The sequence below is a fragment of the Canis lupus genome, chromosome X (assembly GCF_003254725.2).
Source record: "Canis lupus dingo isolate Sandy chromosome X, ASM325472v2, whole genome shotgun sequence".
Taxonomy (NCBI): Eukaryota; Metazoa; Chordata; class Mammalia; order Carnivora; family Canidae; genus Canis; species Canis lupus.
The window spans coordinates 40,649,864-40,670,114 of NC_064281.1; the positions used below are offsets into that span (position 1 = coordinate 40,649,864).

At 40.1% G+C, this 20,251-nt stretch overlaps 1 protein-coding gene across 5 annotated transcripts in view; it reads left to right on the plus strand.

Moving 5' to 3' along the window:
* The window catches only part of JADE3 (jade family PHD finger 3), a 137,174-nt gene that overhangs the window by 106,828 nt on the left and 10,095 nt on the right, over positions 1–20,251 (plus strand). For all 5 annotated transcript variants that reach the window (XM_025468880.2, XM_025468879.3, XM_025468881.3 and 2 more), the window contains 3 exons: positions 2,469–2,680; positions 8,064–8,231; positions 11,124–11,240. In XM_025468880.2, the coding sequence (XP_025324665.1) occupies positions 2,469–2,680; positions 8,064–8,231; positions 11,124–11,240 (497 nt within the window). The remainder of the gene's footprint in view (positions 1–2,468; positions 2,681–8,063; positions 8,232–11,123; positions 11,241–20,251) is intronic.

Here is a 20,251-nt window from a genome sequence, read left to right on the forward strand (position 1 = left end):
GAAGCATAAGTTTGATTTCATCTTTGTTTGAATCACCTTTGTACATTGTTAGTACAAAGCTCAGTGGTTTTACTTTTCTTCTTTCCTCACTTTTTTTCTTTCTTTTGAGGTTGCTATCTGAATACCTATGAATAAAAACTTAAAATTGTATTAAATCCAGTTTGGTGGGATAGTGGTAGTTATTCTGTCAGTAACCAGTACTTCTTGCTTTTTAAAACTTTCTGCTTTATGTCTTCTCTTACTCTGCCTTCTAAGAGGAGAGAAGAGATGTCAGTGTAGGGTGAGAACCACAAAGGGAAGGGAATAAAAGACTAGCAGAGGGGGAAAATCAGAGTATGAGACCATAGTCAGATGGATTGATGGCTCAGTGTGCAGTTGTGTTTATGAACCATGTGACATCCATATACATTATGATCATTACAGGGCTGTCCTCAACATGACACTACCTTATGAAGAGGACCCTTTGGTATTTTGCAGTTAATCCCCTCCGGATGATTTTTTTTTCAGATGATTTTTTAAATGAACCTTTTATTTTAGAATAGTTACAGATTTAGAGAAAAGTTGTACATTTTTTTAAGATTTTATTTATTCATTCATGAAAGACACAGAGAGAGGCAGAGGGAGAAGCAGGCTCCCTGTGGAGGGCCTGATGCGGGATTCAATTCCAGGACCCCAGGATCACAACCTGAGCTGAAAGCAGACGTTCAACCGCTGAGCCACCCAGGTGCCCCAAAGTTGTACATTTTATACAATTGCCGTATACCCCTCACATGGTTCCAATTCCCCCCAATATTAATAACACCTTACTTGAACATGGTACATTTGTCCAAGCTAAGGAATCAGCACAGCTACATTACTGTTAACTAACTTCTAGACTTGATCAGGATTTCACCAGTTTTTCCACTAATGACCTTTTTCTGTTCCAGGATCCCATTCAGGACACCACATTGCATTTAGGCTTGGACGAGTTTTTTTTTTTAAATATTTTATTTATTTATTCATAGACACAGAGAGAGAGAGAGAGAGAGGCAGAGACACAGACAGAGGGAGAAGCAGGCTCCATGCAGGGAGCCCCATGTGGGACTCAATCCCGGGTCTCCAGGATCACACCCCAGGCTGCAGGCAGCGCCAAACCTCTGTGCCACCGGGGCTGCCCTTGGACGAGTTTTAAAAGAGGATTGCCTTATCTCAAGTTTCACTCTTTAGAGTAAATGATATTGTAGTAAGACTTCTAAGAGCTTAAACTTTGAAAAACAACATTAAATTAAACGTGTCACAAGAAATCCGTGAGTCTGTATTATGGTCCTCATTTTATAGATAAGAAAACTAAACCCTAAAGAGGATAAATAACTTGTCAAAGTTTACATAACCAACATGGGGTCAAGTTGGAATTTGAATCTAAGTGCTCCTATAACCAGACACTGTCCTCCTCCAATTCAGGGTGCAGAAATGTGTAATTTGTCTTGGCTGGGAAAATGAAAGATACTACTTGGGTAGTTTTTGCTTTCATAAGTATCTACAACACTAAAAAGGTAGTTTATATGGAATTCCAGAGTTTCTAGTATATCTTAATATAACAAATGAGTGGAATATTTGGGTGAATTTGTTTTGAATCACTTTAGGAATTATTCCTGAGTTTACAAGCTGTTCAGTATATATGTATTCTCACAAAAACATTAGTCCCCTAAAAATAAATATGTTTACTTGTTGCCAGTACCCACCATATGAATCTTTTAGTTAGGTTTATTAAGATTAGAAGACTAAGAAAAATTAAAAGTATTGAAGTAAAGGGAATCAGGCAAAAAAAGGTAATTTCAAAATTTGCAGTTAGACTTTTATGAATGTAATAGATTTATGTTATATATAGTTGCCATTGAAAAATATTATTGGATATTTTTAGAAGTCAGCTTTGAAAAACAAAATATTTTAGATGTAGAATGATATACACAGTATGTAGAATTCACTTTTGTGACTTAATACCATTTTGTATGAAAAATTCCTAATGTTGTAACTGATATATGTGCAATCGGGACTGATTTGCTAAGAATGCATTATTATTTATGTTCACATAATTATGTGACCCTAATTATCTTATTCTATAAATTAAAGTGTTCAAAATTATAAAGCTCAGTGGAAGTTTGCCCTCAGTGGGAATAAGAGAAAAAAAAAACAAATTTAGGAGGAGACTTGTTAGGATATAGACAGAAAACTGAAAAATCAGTAATACATCTTACAAGGAATGTGGTGAAGTGTATTTCTCCTTTCATGTGTCAAATGCTAATATGTGATGATAGATAAATATTAGAATAGCTCCTAGTAAAAGATTCTTTGAAATACAGTTGTTTTAAGTCAAGGAAGAGATGGTCTTATCTTTCAGAATCCCTCCGTCCCTGCACCTGGCTCACAGTAGGTGATTTGGAAATGACAGCTGACTGATGGGTTGATTGATTGTTTGTATTTCTGTGCAGGTTATGGGCCAGTTGATGAGAATCTTATGGAAAAGACAGTAGAAGTCCTGGAACGCCATTGCCATGAAAATATGAACCATGCTATTGAGACAGAGGAAGGGCTAGGCATAGAATACGATGAAGATGTGATCTGTGATGTGTGCCGGTCTCCAGACAGTGAAGAAGGGAATGATATGGTGTTCTGTGATAAGTGTAACATCTGTGTGCATCAGGTTAGTGAGAGTGGAGACCGCCACCTCCCCGCGGTCAGCCTTTCTGAAGCTCAGCAGTGGTCTCCAGCACCCATATCTGGGTAGCAATTTACATTTAATAAGGGGGAAAATAAAGATTTGGCCTGGCTGTTCTTCAGTAATTCCTTTAGAAACAGTACTTATGATCCCCAAGGTGACCGATTTACTAACTATACCACAGGAGCTAAACCTAGACCTTTATTGTGTCCCTTCATACCCATGCCATTGAGTTTGACTTATTTAAGACTTTTATAGTCCCCTGGGGTGTCTCCTTGTTGCCTGCCTGCTACTCTCTCTTTGAATCCCTGTTACATTACGTTACACTCATAGTCAGTAACCTTAATGAGATTATACTTCCTACAGGTGTAAATCTAGACCCTTTATCCTAGCACCCAGAGCCCTCTCCAGTCCTCCCAAGGAAGCTGAGTCCACTACACTTTTAAAGATCAGAGTTTTAGGACTGTGACTGTAAAAGAACATCCCACTCAGTTTTTTGTTTTTTTTTTTTTACAAATAATACCAGGAAAGATGAAGTGATTTTACCCAAGTTCTTACAGCTAATGATTTGTCATCCATTCTACCTCTATGCCTTTTTATTTATTTTTTTCCACTATGCCTTTTTAATTGATGATGATGATAATGATATCTGCATTTTTTTTCAGCTCTTCCCTTCCCCCATAAGCCCTATGCTCCTGCGAAATAAGTTCACCTTAGGGGGCTGTGATTACTATTCCTGACACTGTCCTGTCCCATGTTTCAGCCACACTCCAATTTAAAATGCTTTCTCCCACCTCCATGTATGAACAATCTACACACATGACTTCCAAGATTTGGTTTAAATCTTTCCTTTAATTCCCTTACCCCAAGAAATTTTTCACTTTTTTGAACCTGTTGTGTGTTTCATTTACCTCATTAACTTATCTAGCAAATAGGTATGCAACACCATCCCATGTGCCAGGACTGTGCCACATGCTGAAGACACAGTCAGTGACGAAGAGGCAGACATGGTCTTTGCTCCCAGGGTGATCAGAGTCTGGTATAAGGGCTACAAGGATACTGTCCATTTAGCACAATATGTCAGATGTTTTTGTAGATAGAAGTCCATGCTGCTATGAAAGTGCGTGCATGGAAGGGATGGGGATCAGTGACAGCTTCTAAGAAGTGGCATCCAAGCTGAATCTAAATGCCACATAAAACAGCAGTGTGTGCTCAGGCAGAGAGGAAAACACATTCAGGCAGAGTAGTGAGAGTGGGCAAAGTATATCTGGAGCTGTTCAGAGCTGCAGAAGGTAGCAGGGTGGAGTGGGGAGGATGGAGAGTGAGGGTAGAAAGGAATACAAGAGCCACAGGTGATGGACCTTTGCTGACAAACTGAGGAACTTTGGTTTTGTCCCATCAACCCTGAAAGCTATCAGTTGTATAGTTGTATTTTAGAAAGATCATTCTGGCTACAAAATGACTAAGATGATTAGATAATACAGTGGGGCGCCTGGCTGGCTCAGCCAGTAAACCGTGTGACTCTCGATCTCGAGGTCATGAGTTTGAGCTCCACATTTGACATAGAGATTACTTAAAATAAACGAACTAGGGGTGGTAGAAGGGGAGGAGGGCGGGGGGTGGGAGTGAATGGGTGACGGGCACTGGGTGTTATTCTGTATGTTAGTAAATTGAACACCAATAAAAAATAAATTAAAAAAAAAAGGAAAAAAAAAAAAACAAAAAAACAAAATTGTAAGACCATATGGTCTTTATTGTAGCAATTCAACTCTGCGATGTAGTACAAAAGCAGTTATAGTAAGTCAACAAATGTGTGGCACTTTGTTACAATAAAATTTTATTTATGAACTCTAAAAAAAAAATTTTAGTAAATAAATAAAACAATGATTAGGTAACACAGGAGAGCGAGAAAAAAACAGGACTTAAGACTTTATTTTAATTGCCTGGGCCATCTAACCTATCTCTCTATATTAGAAGGTACTCAGAATTATTCTGTGACAATTGGATCTTCTTCATTTTACTTGTTTCCTTTAAAAGAGTGAACTTCAAAAATTTATCTTCACTCTACCAGTTATTGGCATTTACGTCACACCTTTAGTGGGAGAGGAAATATCATTAAATATGAACTTATATATTTGATAATATAGGTCCACAGTCCTCCCTTTACAATTCCAGAAATTCAAAAGCTCCGAAAACTACCAGATTTTGCTTAAGTTTTGCACCAAAACTGATTTGGGGCAATACTAGAACTCACCCAATATGAGACTGTTTATAGTCTTTATCTCATTTTGTATAAATGCTCATATAGTTTGCTAGAGAAATATTAATGTATTTGATAATATGATACTGCCCCTGGCCCCATTGGGTTTTGGTAATGTATCATGTATGTACTTATTACTTTCCGAACATCTGAGCAATTCTGAATTTCCTGATGTTTCTCACTCTAGGGTTTTCAGATGAATGATTGTGGATCTCTAGTAGGCTTGAAGGGAAAATAGTACAAAGGTCATCTGTATGTATTTTCTGTATTTGTCCTTCACAGTTGGGACAAAATATTAAGGAATTGTTTTCGGATTCCTTACTAAAAAATGAAATGTAGCTTAATTATTATCCTCAAAGATTATTTTATTTGTTTTGAAAACATATCCAGTAATGACTATAAATGATGCGCTTTCCTCACGTAGAAAGTGATGACAGTAACACTTGACCAGGCCTTGCAGAATATAAGCTGGTATGTATTAAAGCTGGATGTTGGTGCCACGTAAGGTTTCATATAAAAGAAATTCTTCCAAAGTGAGTATATTCACTTGAATTCTAAAGAGATGCTTAGTTTAGAGCTCCCTCTGTTGACTGAAAACTGACTTAAAATGATTTGGAGGATTTGGTTTACTCCCTAACAGAATCAGAGAAATGTTGACATCTGTATTTATTAAACATAATTTTTCTTCCTTACTGCCACCACATCAATGTTTGTTCCTCTGTGACTATAATACACTTGTGTCAGTACAAGTAGAAGAGAGGTTTTACATCAATAGACTGGATATTTTAACATTAAAATGTGAAAATTGGGAGCATTCCAAGTTCCTTTGTATGTTCCACTTTTTGGTTCTTAGCCAAGGTATTGAACGCTCAGTAGTTTCTCAATAGTTTCTCAATAGTGTCTGAGGATAGTTTTTTGCATCTGTCATATATATGTTTGGCACTGAGTTTATTCACCCCCTGATATTATATGTAAGACATATGTCTGTGCATGTGTACACTTCTCTCAAGAAAGTCCACAGCCTTCATCATGTTGTGGTCTAGAAAAAAATGAGAACTCCTGCCAAGAAATACAAGCTTCTATGGTCCTATGACCATGAATAAGTCTATACAAGGGCTTAGTAAATGATTTTCTGCCCAGTGGAACAGCCAGGAGATAAGAGGTATTCCTAGAACCTCTAGTCTGTTGGTCTGAAAGAGGCTCTGGTTTAGGGAGGAAGCTTGCTTTCATTTCCTAGCAAACTTTCTGGACCTCAGAGAAAGAAAAGCTTTGAAGGTTGAGCCTTAGAAAATGATGCCCTACTGTTGTAAGAGCATCCTGGTTGGAGTTCAGCTTCAGTTCTTGACCTAAATTAGTCTGTTCTACCAAACCATCTATTTGATCTCAGCATAGAAAGCATATCAGATAAATTGATGATAAAAGAAAAAAAATTGATGAGAAAAGACCTACCTTCAGTGACCTTAGAGTCTTGCTGCGGAGATGAAACATAACAGCTAAAATAAAGAAAAATACATGATGCCAACCACATACCTGGTGAGGGAAGGCATTTTGAGTAGAGGGCAAGGGTTAAGAAGTGGAGCAGACACAAGGGGCTATATGAACTGATAAGTGAGTTGAGGAACATCAGGCTTTAGATCAGAGACAGAGAAACTTTTTCTTTGAAGGGCCAGGTAGTAAATATTTTAGACTCCGAGGGCCACATACAGTCTCCATTACATACTCTTTTTTTAACATAGCTCTAAAAATATGAAAACCATTCTTAGCTTGTTAGCCTTATAGAACAGGCCTCAAGTAGTAGTTTGCCAACCTGTGGTTTAGACGAGGGTGGGGGTGAGAACAGAAGGAATTTCTAGAGGGTTTGTTGCCGTGCAATGGAATGAAATCTTTGTTTTAGTAAGAAGATGACAGCCAAATGGAAGAAGGATTGAAGGTGTGAAGGGGATGGAAGAGAATTTAGGAATAAATCAATCCAGACCTAACATGATAAGGATTTAGATAGATGGAGCAGTTGTGGTGGGGATAGAGAGGAAGATCAGAGACTAAGGGCCACTCTGTAGGGGCAACTAGCATACCCCGGGGCAGTAGATGAAGGGAAGTAGATAATATGCATATAGGAATCTTGGACCTGGAAGCTGGGAAGCATGGTGGTGATATGAATAACTTGGAAAAGAGCCCGGTTGGGGAGTAACATGATAGTAACTTTTGGAACCTGAATCTGAGCTGTGGGTGAACCTCCTGGAGTAAACACAGATTTTGAAGCTGCCATGGTGAATCAGTCAGTGATGCAAAGTATGCCAGGCCACATGGGGAGCCAGGTGGCCCCCAGGTTTAGTCTTGAATGGTGAGAGTAGAACAGTAAGGAGGGGAAAGATGGGCTAGATTGGAGGTAGTGAAGAGGAAATCTGGAATGTTTTCCAAACTAATCTCCCCTCCCCCGGTAATTCATTTATTTGTCCAACTTCATTCCATAAAGGATTTGAAGCATCTTCCAGAATTCATTATGGAGTACTGTGATTAGTCTAATATTCTATTCAATTCAAGATTCATTCACAAGTCCCTTTTTCTTCAACCCAAGCAAGTAATTGCTGTGATTTGCTGAGTGCTTTTTATGTGCCAGGCTCTGTTAGGCTCTTTAAACGTTAGCTCGTTTGCTCCTCGGAAGTTTCATTGTTTCCTTTTTAACACTTTTTTTTTTATTACAACAGTGCATGACATGTAGAAGTTATTCAATAAGTATATGACTAAGTATAATACATAATCATTGACAAAGCTTCAGAAAACAGAGGCAAAAAGAAAAGATGTAATTCCCAAACTCACATAACAGTTGCACCAGCCTTTGTATATATTTCTTTCTAGTCTTGTGTCCTAAAGTCAGTTCTCATAGACAGACATGTTGATCTTAGAACAGGTGCTGGAAGTTGCAGAACAGGTGCTGGAAGTTGCCCTTTTTTTGAGTGTTTTAAAATTACTAAACCCTGGATATGAGCTTATTGGGCCTTATTTGCCTCTTCTAAAAGCGGAGGGTACTCTTGTGACTGTGTACCAGTGTACACATCAGCCCTGGTGAGAAGATGCTAATCATTCTCCCTCTCTTCCTCGTGCCTCCAGGCCTGCTACGGCATCCTCAAGGTCCCAGAAGGCAGCTGGCTGTGTCGCTCCTGTGTCCTGGGCATTCATCCACAGTGTCTGTTATGTCCAAAGAGAGGTGGGGCCATGAAGACTACCAGGACAGGGACTAAATGGGCTCATGTCAGCTGTGCCCTGTGGATTCCAGAGGTAAGAAATCATCTAGGTCTTTGAGCCCATATGTACTAGGGTGCCCCTATTTCCCACAGCATTCAGACTGACTCGGGCTTCACAGAGATGCTTCATGCCTGCCCATGTTTCTGAGCTCCACTGGAGCTCCCTCACATTCTCCTCTGATGCAAGTGAGCACATAAGCCTGTGCTGAGTAATTTATAAGTGGTGAGGGATGCCTGGGTGGCTCAGCAGTTAAGTGTCTGCCTTCAGCTCAAAGTGTGATCCTGGAGTCCCAGGATTGAGTTCCACATCGGGCTCCCTGCATGGAGCCTGCTTCTCCCTCTGCCTATGTCTCTGCCTCTCTCTGTCAGAAAGAAAGAAAGAAAGAGAGAAAGAGAGAGAGAGAGGAGAGAGGAAGAAAGAGAGAAAGAGAGAAAGAAAAGAAAGAAGAGAAAGAGAGAGAGAGAGAGAGAAAGAAAGAGAGAGAGAAAGGGAGAAAGAAGAAAGAAAAGAGAGAGAGAAAAAGAAAGAAGAAAGAAAGAAAGAAAGAAAGAAAGAAAGAAAGAAAGAAAGAAAAGGAAAAGAAAGAAAAGAAAAGAAAGAATTTTTTAAAACCTTATAGGTAGTGATACCAGTGGTATTGGATAAATTTGTATGAGAAGAGAGGCACAAAAGACCATGAGGCACAAAAGATATGAACAGATTTTTTAAGGTGAAACTTAGCTTAAAAAAACAAATACTAAGTATCCAGTTTCATGAATTTTTACACATATCTGTAACCACAACCCAGACCAAGACATGGAACACCGCAGAGGTAGCCAAAAAGCACCCCAGAAATATCCCTCATACCCACTTTCCAGTCCTTATTTGGGTCCCTATTTACCATTTCGATTGTTATCACTGTAGGTTAGTTTAATCTGTTTTTGAATTTCATATAAACAGAATCATACAGCATACACTCTTTTTCTGTCTACCTAGCACTCCATGTTGTGGTTGTATCAACACGCATTCGTTTCTATTGTTGAATAGTATGCTGTCGTATGGATATACCAGGATTTGTTTATCCATTCTCCTTTGATGAGCATTTCAGTTGTTTCCAGTTTTAGGCTATTCCACATAAAGTGAGCAATAACTTTTGCCCACTACGATGGTTGTCCTTTGATTTTTGAAGCTCTTTTCAGAGCTTGGACTCAAGGTGTGTCTAAAAGCTTCTTTATTCAAAACTCCATCCCTAGTTATTTAATCTGGTCCTTCAGTTGCTGATAAGGAGCTATGTGCGTACTAAATTGATTAAAAAGAGCTTCCAAACATTACTTGTCCTTACTTCTTTGGCTGCCATTTTTTTTTAAAACCTGTTTGAATATTCCACTCACATCATCTTTCCCCAGTCACTATCCAACCCAGCAAATTTGTTAAGCAGTTTAACTGCAGGGCAAGAGAGACTTTAGAATTCTGTTCATGGGAAAGCTCATAATACTGTATCAGTAATTCATTGTCCTTTAAAAACTTCCCTGGCTTTATCTTGTTAATGGCAGTTCCAGGGGAGTTAACAGTTCGAGCTCAAGCTCACAGAGTTAAACTGTCCATGATAAATACTATGGTATTCTGATGGATAGAGAAGTAATCGTTTTAAAAAATATTTGACTAATGGTTTCTTTTTCTTACTAAGAATGTCCAGCTTACAAACTGATAGGAGCTCTCAGGTGTCTGGCCTGAGAGTGACTGGTTTCAAGCAGCAAATGCCCCAGCTAATAGAGCAAGCTCTCTCAGCATAGTAAGTTTAGAACATGACTCCTGAAGAGTCCTCTAGAAATAAAAGAAGCTTTCTTATCTATTGTCTTTTGGTTTTTAGTACCTTTTGGGTTGCCCAAGATCACTGTCATCTTTCTACTGTTGGTTTCTTTTTTTTTTAAGATTTTATTCATGAGAGACAGAGAGAGAGAGAGGCAGAGACACAGGCAGAGGGAGAAGCCGGCTCCACACAGGAAGCCTGATGCGGGACTCGATCCCGGGACTCCAGGACCAAGCCCTGGGCCGAAGGCAGGCAGGCACTAAACCCCTGAGCCATCCAGGGATCCCCCTACTATTGATTTCTTGATGTGGGTAGATCTGGTGCTAGTTTAACTAGCCTTATTTGACAGTCTTTCACTTTTTAAAGTTGTGGCGCTCTCAGAAACTCATGTACACATTTGTAAGAGAGGGTGAGAACACTTTTTTTTTTTTTACCAGAAGTTGCCTAACCCCTCACATTCATATGGAAAAAATATTTTCCATTTTTTTAAAGCATGCCTTCCTTTCAGTACTCTCCCAAAGTACTGATTTCACTTTGAAGGTACTTTGGCTGAAAGAGTAGAGCAGACTGATGGTAGTTACATGATTTAAAAGACTGTGGTTTGAAAATGTTACCATCCTCATCCTTCCTACTTACGTGCTGCAACCTCTTCATTACCCAGATTGCTGCTACTTTCTAATAGTATCATGCCTCTTTGTAAACTGAACTGAAAGGCTTGTCACTGCCTATTTTTCATACTTGGTTAGTTAAATGACAAAACAAGGCATGTGGCACCATCTCTTACATAGAATAGATGCTAGATTTTGTGAATTTTAATTCCTTTCCTTAGTGGCTTTCTTTGGTTCCTAAGTAAAATGTGGGTATCTTGGATTCATTAAAGTAACCATGCCCATCTCTACTCCTGCCCTCTCATTCTGTATATGAATCAGTAATTTTACATTACTAGAAATGATCAAAGATCTGAGCAGTGGCTAGAGATAGGTTTTATTTATTCTTTGTTCCATAGTAACCGTAAGAGACGTGGTTCACCTCATCGTTTTGATGTCCTGAGCTTCGTGTAATATCATTTTTGGTTTGCAAGAGGTACTTCTAGAATGCCTTGGTGCCTCTGCCTTATGGTGATGTTTTATTTGTAGGTCAGCATTGCTTGTCCTGAGAGGATGGAACCAATCACAAAGGTCTCCCACATCCCGCCCAGTCGATGGGCCTTAGTCTGCAACCTGTGCAAGCTGAAGACAGGAGCCTGTATTCAGGTAAGTCCCCAAGAGAAATAGTGAAGTGGGCTACCACTGAATTAGCCAGCCTCAACTTCCCAGTGAGAGCAGCCTCTTAGCTGCAAGTTTACTCGGGAGGCCTCCCACTCACTCCTAGGGCTCTGCCATTGTACAGACCATTCTGGAGCCATTTTTTTTAGACATTGCCTCTACACACTTCAGTGTACTCTTTTCATCCATAGTGGTAGTTAATTTTCATCCTTTGCTGTCAGATCTCAGATGAATTAGGTAAGTTCTGAAGCTAGATGATACCATCCTGGGTGGAAACAAGCCATAACTCTAAAACAACCAGGCCCATCTTCCTGTGCATCTCACCCACTAATTATGGATGGACTCAGGTTCCAAGATGATTCAACCAGTGACTGTTGCTTAGACTAAATACAACTCATTTTTTGGTAGGGAAAGCTGCATCTAAATGCATAAATTCTGGTAGATAGGTTTGAAAGTCATTCTTACAGACACACATTTCTCATATATGGAGTACAAGTAAAGTTTTCTGAGACGTCTGGGATACAAGAATTCAGCTGAATGAAGTAGAAGTAGTAGCTGGTGCACCCAACAGCAATAATTGGGGGATGGTGGATGAGACTGGGAGAGGCCATTTACCTCCGACAAAGGCAGAAGGGTTGACCCTTCTACTCCCCAGGCCTCCTGCAAAGGAGCTGCAGGTTGGTTAAAATTAGATTTGCCTGCTGAGTTCCTTAATAGAAAAGGAGCCATATACGATGCCATCACTTAGGGACAAAGGCTCTAGGTGTTCCATGAGATTTCTTGCTGTCTGGCTCATCTTGTAGATTTCTTGCTGTAGACCTGGGATCAGCTACTCCTTGAAGTAAACCTGGTTCTTTTACTGAGAAATGGTATTTAAAGAACATAATCTGGGGCAGGCAGCCTGGGTGGCTCAGCGGTTTAGCGCCGCCTTCAGCCCTGGGTGTGATCCTGGGGACCCAGGATTGAGTCCCATGTCGGGCTCCCTGCATGGAGCCTGCTTCTCCCTCTCCCTCTGCCTGTGTCTCTGCCTCTTTCTTTCTCTCTCTCTCTCTCTCTCTCTCTCTGTCTCTCATGAATAAATAAATAAAATCTTTTTAAAAAAGTATTAAAAAATGAACATAACCTGGACCCCAAAGGCCCTTTCAATTTTTAAAATTCATTTTTTACATCTAATAGAATTGGATACTTTGTCCTGCCTTTTTTTAAACTTTTTTTTCTGCTGATATTATTTAACTATAGCAGTTATAAAGGAAAACAGTTTAAGGGAACACTAATCCCACTGGATTGCCTAATTAGATTTTCCTAAGTTCTATCCTGGCTGCTCCTCAGATGTGAGCCCTTGGGAGGCCAAAGTTGTGCATCATTCTTTCGTGGATTTCCCCTTAGCACAAAGGGGAATGTCTGCCCATTGTCAGTGCTCAATTAGTGTTTATTGAATAAATATATCTATATTTAATTATGTCATAAATTTGTTATAATATTCATTCTCCCCACTAAAAAATAAAATAGTTTCCATGTTTTTACAATTATTAGTCATTTAAAAAATTTTTAAGTAATCTCAACACGCAGCGTGGGACTCAAACTCAGAACCCCGAGATCAAGAGTCCACTGACTGAGCCAGCCAGGTGTCCCATTATTAGCCATTTTATAATAGCACATTGAACTTATATGCATTAGTTAACTTATTTTCATTATTGTGGTGCCTACATTTTTCTCCCTATCTTTCCTGTTTTAAAGGATGATTTTTTAGAATTGTTAGTAATTGGCAGCATGACTGCTATGAGAGAAAACACTGGCCTAGACCTTAGCAGACCCAAGTTTGCATTACAGCCCCATGTTACCACATTCTTCCACACTGAGTTATTTATTCTTAGATTTACCTTCCCTAGTAGATTGTAAGCTCAGACTGTTTCATCCTTAGGTCCCCCACACCCCTGACATGGCAGACAGACAGTAAATATTAGACTGATGGATAGATGAACAGATGGACAGATAAAGCATTCTGGAGTAGGTTTTTCACCTGCAGGGCAATGATTCTTATTTTTATTGCTTAGAGTTTAGAGTCAGCATTTTGTAAAGATCTTACCAAATTAAGACTCTTAAATTTTTTATTATAAGGGATTACATTTATTCAGCAAATATTTGAGTGCCTAATTGTGTGCCAGGCGCTGTTCTAGGCACTAGAGATTTATCAGTGAACCAACAAAGAACCTTGCGCCTTGCAACTTAGGTTTGAGTTGAGAGAAATAGAGAATAAGGAACAGTGCATGAGAAAATGGGAAGTGCTATAGAAAGGAAAAAGTGGAGCACACTAAGAAGTTGGGGAGAGTGTGCGCAGTGGGCATGTATTACAGGTTTAAATAGACTGATCAGAGTAGGACCTGCCGTAGAGATGACATTTGAGAAAAGACTTGAAGATGAGAGAAAACAATGCAGATATTTCAGGTAAAAATATTCCCAGCAAGGGAGGCCTCTGCTCCCCGGAAGGGACGCCGGCCCGCCCGGCCCTAGCTTGCTCCCAGGGGTGGAACGGGAGGGGAAGGGAGGAGGGGGGAGGGAAGGGAAACCGGCCCGGCGGCCCTGCCCCTCCCCCCCGCCCCTCGGCTGCCCCCAAAAAAAAAAAATTCCCAGCTGAGAGATCAGCCAATGATAGGAGTGTGTCTGGCCTGTTTGAGTGACAGGAAGGAGGCCAATGAGGCTAGAATGGAGTGGGTAAGAAGAGAATATCAGAGAGATCATACGGGAACTTGGCTGTTTACAGAAGAAATTGGCAGGGTTTTTTTTCTGTAAGCAGAGTAAATATTTTAGGCTTTACGGGTTATACAGTCTGTGACACAACTATTCAACTCTACCTTGAGCATGAAGACAGCTATAGACCGTACTTTAAGCGAATGAACGTGGCTGTATTCCAGTAAAACCTATGGTGGACTGTAAAATTTAAATTTCACGTTCACGTGTCATAAAGGATTCTTCTTTTTATTTTTTGCATCATTTAAAAATGTAAAAACATCCTTAGCTCCCATTCTTTGCTCTTGGGCCACACAAAAGCAGCTGCTGCATTTGGTCTGTGGGCCATAGTTTGCCCCTGGTGTAGGGCTTCGAGGGCACTTATGAGATCTTTTGTTTTTACTCTCAGTTGAAGGGTGAGCAGTTGGCAGGCTTTGAGTAGGCAAGTGATATGACTTGACTTGTGTTTTTAAAGGATCACTCTATAGAATGATATGATGTCTAATATTTACTTCAAAATAACCTGGGGGGCAGGGTACTATGGGGGTTAAAGATAAAACAAGATTGGTCATACATTAATTACTATTGAAGCTGGCCGATTGGGTATATGGAGGTCATTATTATTCTCTGTGCTGTTATATAGGTTTTTAAATTTCCATGGTAAAAGGTTAAAAACAAAAATAGGCTCTGACTCCTATATTTAGAATAGACTGGGGAAGGAAGATTGGAAATAGGAAAAGCAGTTTAGAAGGCTATTCTAATAATCCTTGAGAGATGGTGGTGGCTTTGACTGGAGTAGTCGCCCTGGAGGTAATGAAAAGTGACTAGATTCTGGATGAATGTTGAAGGTAGAACCAACAGAATTGACTGTGAATCAGATATGAAGTGTAGGAGAAAGATAGGAGTTGAGGATACCTTCAGGTTTGGGGCCCAAATGGTGGGAAGGATGAAGTTGCCATAAACCAAAGAGAAATCTGCAGGAGAACAGATTTGGAGGAAAAGATGATGAGTTCAGGTTTAGACACTTAAGTTTGAGATATCTATTCGACATCCTAGTAGAAATGTCCAACTGGAAGTTTTCCATGTGAGTTTGGAGTTTGGGAAATATACTGGACTGCAAACGTTCATTTGGGGGACATTGGCCTAGAGATGGCTTTAGCCTGGACTGGGTAAGATCACCAAGTGAGTGAGTGAGTGTAAATAGAACAGTACCAAGCACTAGTCCTGGAAGCGTTCCAGAATGAAAAAGTCCAGTAGAGTAAGAAGTGGCAGAGACTGGGAAGAAGCCAGCAGGGAGACAGGAGGAAAACTGAGTATATAGCAGCCTAAAAATCAAGAGAAGAAAGCATTTCAAAGAGAAGGAAAGGATCAGTGGTGTAAAGATGTGACTGAAGTAAGGTGAGGGCTACAGATGGACCCCTGAATTTAGCAGTGTGATTATTGGTAATTGGAAGGAACCGTTTAGGGGCAGCAGCAATGGCAAAAGCTACATTTGCTGAGGGTCAGGGCAACGAGAGGGAGTAGGAACAGTTCAAAAAGGTGAGGTAAAGAGGTATTTTCCTTAAGATGGTAGAAATACCAAGTATATGTATGTATACTTGTTAACACAGAGAGCATTGCAGTAATGCATGAAAGGGAGTGATCTAGTGGAGAGGAAAAACTGCTGAAGGTGAGGTTTTCCATAGGTGAGAGAGGGTGGGGTAAAGTGCACGATGAACGAGTGGCCTTGAGCAGGAGCATGATAGTTCTTCCCTGGTAACAGCCTTGAAGGCAGAATATAGGTTCAGTATTAAGTATGCATGCTGATGGGAACCTAGAGACGTACTCTTTTGATGGTTTTAATTTCCTCAATGAGGTAGGAAGCAGGATCATCAGCTGAGAGTGAGATCCAGGGGTTTGAGGAGAGGTGTGAAATCATTTTATGGTTTGGGGAAGTGCAGTGTGAGTGCCAGGCTGTATTAAAGACCCTCCCCCCGGAGTGAGGGGGAATGAACTTCAGGTGACCTTCTAAAGTATGTAATCTTTTCCCACCTACATTCTACTTATACATATAGAGTGGTGTGGTGTTTGTTTTCCATGGTTGATACCTAGTTTTCCTGTGGGTAAACAGACCAAAACCTTTTTCTTCCTTTTAAACCACCACTAAGTAAAGTTAATTCCAAACTCATTAGTAATTTAACATCTTGCTCCCTGTATGTGAATCAAAAATATAGTAAACAAATACAGTAATTCAGTAGGGGTCATATAGCATCATTGTTCTTGGGAGGTTTATTTTAAGCCTTTGTGGTTAGTAACATATTTGGGGTATTTTATTTTAACTCTTTATAGATTTTTTAACTAGCTGTGAATCATGTTTATTCTTCCTGTTTCTCAGCAGTGGGAACACATGTATCTGTCCTCTTTTGATTTGGGAACACTCACTGGGGAAGGATAGAATCCAGCACTGGTGGGTTTGGGGTCTAAACTAGCCAATGTCTACAGCTTCCATATCTGGGAGCTAGAAACTTTCTCCTGAACATGAAGTATTTCTGATAATCCTGAACCAGATCATAAAGACTAGGTTCAAATGAGATACCCCAGACAGCTCTGGATTTTGCCTAGACCTTAGCAGTAGTCCCTCTAACTGCCAGCTTTCCAGAATTCCTGTAGGATCCTTATATGTCTTCTGTTCAAGCCCCATTCAACCTAGATCCACATGTTTTCAGTTTTCTCTGAGAAGAAAGAAAGAACAGTGGTTAAGAATATGACATTTGGGGTGCTGGCTCAGTTGGAAGGCATACAACTCTTCATCTCAGGGTCATGAGTTCAAGCCCCACGTTGGGTGGAAAGATTGATTGATTGAATACATAAATAAATATACATATACACACACTTACTTAAAAAGAATATGACCTTTGGAGCCAGATTCCTGGGGTTCAAATTCTGGTTCCACCTCCTTGCTTCTTACACCATCTTAAGGAAGATACCTACCATATCTGTGCCTTCGTTTCCATATCTCTAAATGGAAATGATAATAATACCTACTTAATAAAGAGCTTAGTACAGTGCTTAACATTTAGTAAATACTCAGTTGTAATATTAGTTGTACTTGTTTTTAATTATTCATATTATTATTCCTAGGAGTCGTTCAGACTTTGCTGATGGAAAGCACTCATGCAGCCAAACTTAGTAGAATCATGAAACATTTGGTACTAGATAAGTGTCTCTTTTGACAGTAGATGGATGTGGTCATGTTTGAAATCACATGCAAATGGATCGAATTCAGGATAAATCAGTGCGCTGCCATGAGTTTATTGTTAGGCTAATATGAGTTAGATTATGAGGAAAGTGAACTTTTTAAAAAACAAGTAAAAATCTTCAACAAGTAGGGAAATGCAAGTATGCCTACTCAATGACTATAGTTAGTATTTTTTTCATATATTCCAAATTTCGTCAGTACAAATTGTTCTGGTTCTAAGGCATTTCCTGTCCCTGCCTTCAGGAGTTTATAGTCTATTAAGGGAGGCCGAATATAAATGGGAAAAGTTAGGGATGCCTGGGTGGCTCAGTGGCTGAGTGTCTGCCTTCGGCTCAGGGCATGATCCTGGATTCTGGGATCAAGTCCCGCATCGGGCTCCCTATAGGGAGCCTGCTTCTCTCTCTGTCTATGTCTCTGCCTCTCTCTCTGTGTCTCTCATGAATAAATAAATAAAATCTTTAAAAGAAACGAACATGGGAAAAGTTAAATAACACTAAAGTGACATCTGCCCTCAGACTTGCAGACTCTTAGGGATGAGAGGTCAGGAGGGCTGGTGGCCACTGTTGGTGCCAGAATTTAAGTATACAATGGCTGGAGTAAGTTTTATAGGCTGGCTTGAACCATTTATGACATTGTTTCAGTGAGAGTTTTGAGAAAATTGCTGTGATACCACCCAGTTGTCTGTTCACAGATCATTTGGGATTAAAGACAACCAAACGGACACTGTCCTGCAGCAGCATGGGAACTCCTGAGTACATATGCACCAGGCCCTTAGTGTTCCAGGCAGGTGTCATCCCCTTTTGAGAAGGACACATGGTTTTCTTTTTGGGGGGTGACGAAATATCTCTTAACTCATTTCTTTTTCGTTAAGATTTATTTATTCATGAGAGACACAGAGAGAGAGAGGCAGAGACACAGGCAGAGGGAGAAGCAGGCTCCCTGAGGGGAGCCTGATGCGGGACTCAATCCTGGATCCTGGGATCACACCCTGACCTGAAGGCAGATGCTCATCCATTAAGCCACCCAGGCATCTCATCTTGTAACTCATTTATTTTCTATAATTTCTGAAGAATACATAGAAAATTATTCCTCCTCCCCCCTTTAAAAATAAATAAACCACAGTGAAATACTACGTCATCCTCACTAGGGTGATAATCATCAGTAAGGCAGACAAATAACAATTATTGGCAAGAATGTGGAGCAATTGGAAACCCTGTGTTTTGCTGGTGGAAATATAAAACATGCAGCCACTGTGGAAAACAGTTTGTCAGTTCCTCGAAAAGTTAGATGTAGAATCACCATATGACCCAGCAATTCCACTTCAAAGTATATACCTGCAGTCTGAGAGGTGTCCAGGACCACCCTCAGGTTCAGTAATTCACAAGAAGGACTCACAGAACTCAGAAAAGCCATTGTACTTGTGGTTATGGTTTATTACAGTAAAAGGATGCAGATTAAAAAAAAAGCAAAGGGAAGAGGTGCATGGGGCAGGGTCCAAGAGACACCAGGCGTGGAGCTTCCAGTTGTCCTCCCCAAGTGGAGTCTTAGGGACAGATTTGATTTCTCTACTAATGATGTGTCATAATACACAGTATTGCCAACCAGGGAAGCTCACCCAGGTCTTAGCGTTCAGAGATTTTATCAGGAGTTGGTGATGTAGACATAGTTGACCACCTGCATGGCTGACCTTAGTCTCCAGTTCCTCCAGAGATCGCGCTGATCCCAGTGGCCCAAAGCCTCCACCATACATCAGGTAGCATAGACTACCTGACATGGCCCAACGATCCCAGATAAACAGGCACCGTCTTCTCAATCAAGACATTCCAAAGGCTTAGAGGTTATCTTAGGAGCTGGGGGCACAGGGCCAAACCTTTCTTTGGGCAAGGTTAATCCTTTAATGCACCTTACCAAGGAGAAATGAAAACATATGTCCACACAAAAACTTACACAGTGCTCACAGCATTATTTCATAACAGCCAGAAAGTGAAAACAACCCAAATGCCCATCAAGTGATGAATGGATAAACAAATGTGGTATGTCCATACAATGGAATATTGTTTAGCCACATTTTTAGAAGAATGAAATTCTGAAACATGCTATAACATGGATGGACCTTAAGAACATGCTAAGTGAAAAGAAAAAGATAAAAATGCCACATGTTGTATGATTCCTCCTATATGAAATGTCCAGAATAAGCATATCTACAGAAACACAAAGTTAGGGATGCCTGGGTGGTTCAGTGGTTGAGCATCTGCCTTTGGCTCAGGTCATGATCCTGGGGTCCTGGGATCGAGTCCTGCATCAGGCTCCCCATGGGAAGCCTGCCTCTCCCTCTGCCTATGTCTCTGCCTCTCTCTGTGTGTCTCTCATGAATAAAAAAATAAAATCTTTTAAAAATATTTTAAAGAAACACCAAGTTAGATTAGTGGTTACTTGGAGCTGGGATTAGAAACAGGAAGTGACTACAGGGAGGCATGAGATTTCTTTTTTGGGGGGTGATGAAATACTGGAATTATGTAGTGGTGATGGTTGCAAACTATGTAAATATACTAAAATCAGTGAAATGTATACTTAAAATTGGTGACTTTTATGGCACATAAACTCTATCTCAATAAAGCTGTTATTTTTTTAAGATTTATTTTATTTATTCATCAGAGACACAGAGAGAGAGGCAGAGAGACAGGCAGAGGGAGAAGCAGGCTCCATGCAGGGAGCCCGATGTGGGACTCCAGAATCACACCCTGGGCCAAAGGCAAGCGCTCAACCACTGAGCTACCCAGGCATCCCAAAGCTGTTATTTTAATGAGCATAATAATACCTCCTCTGTCACTTTAAGTGGTTACAGTAGAAACAAATGAGATATATATAAAGGCACTTTGTTTAATAGAATGTTCCAAGTATATGTTTTTGGAAAAAGCAAATAGATATTTGATTGGCACCAAAACTGGATTGGCATTTCTCCTTTACCACCAAGATCTATAGATCTTCAGCTGTAAATATCATAGAATGACCTTTTTTTGTGACTAGATGGATT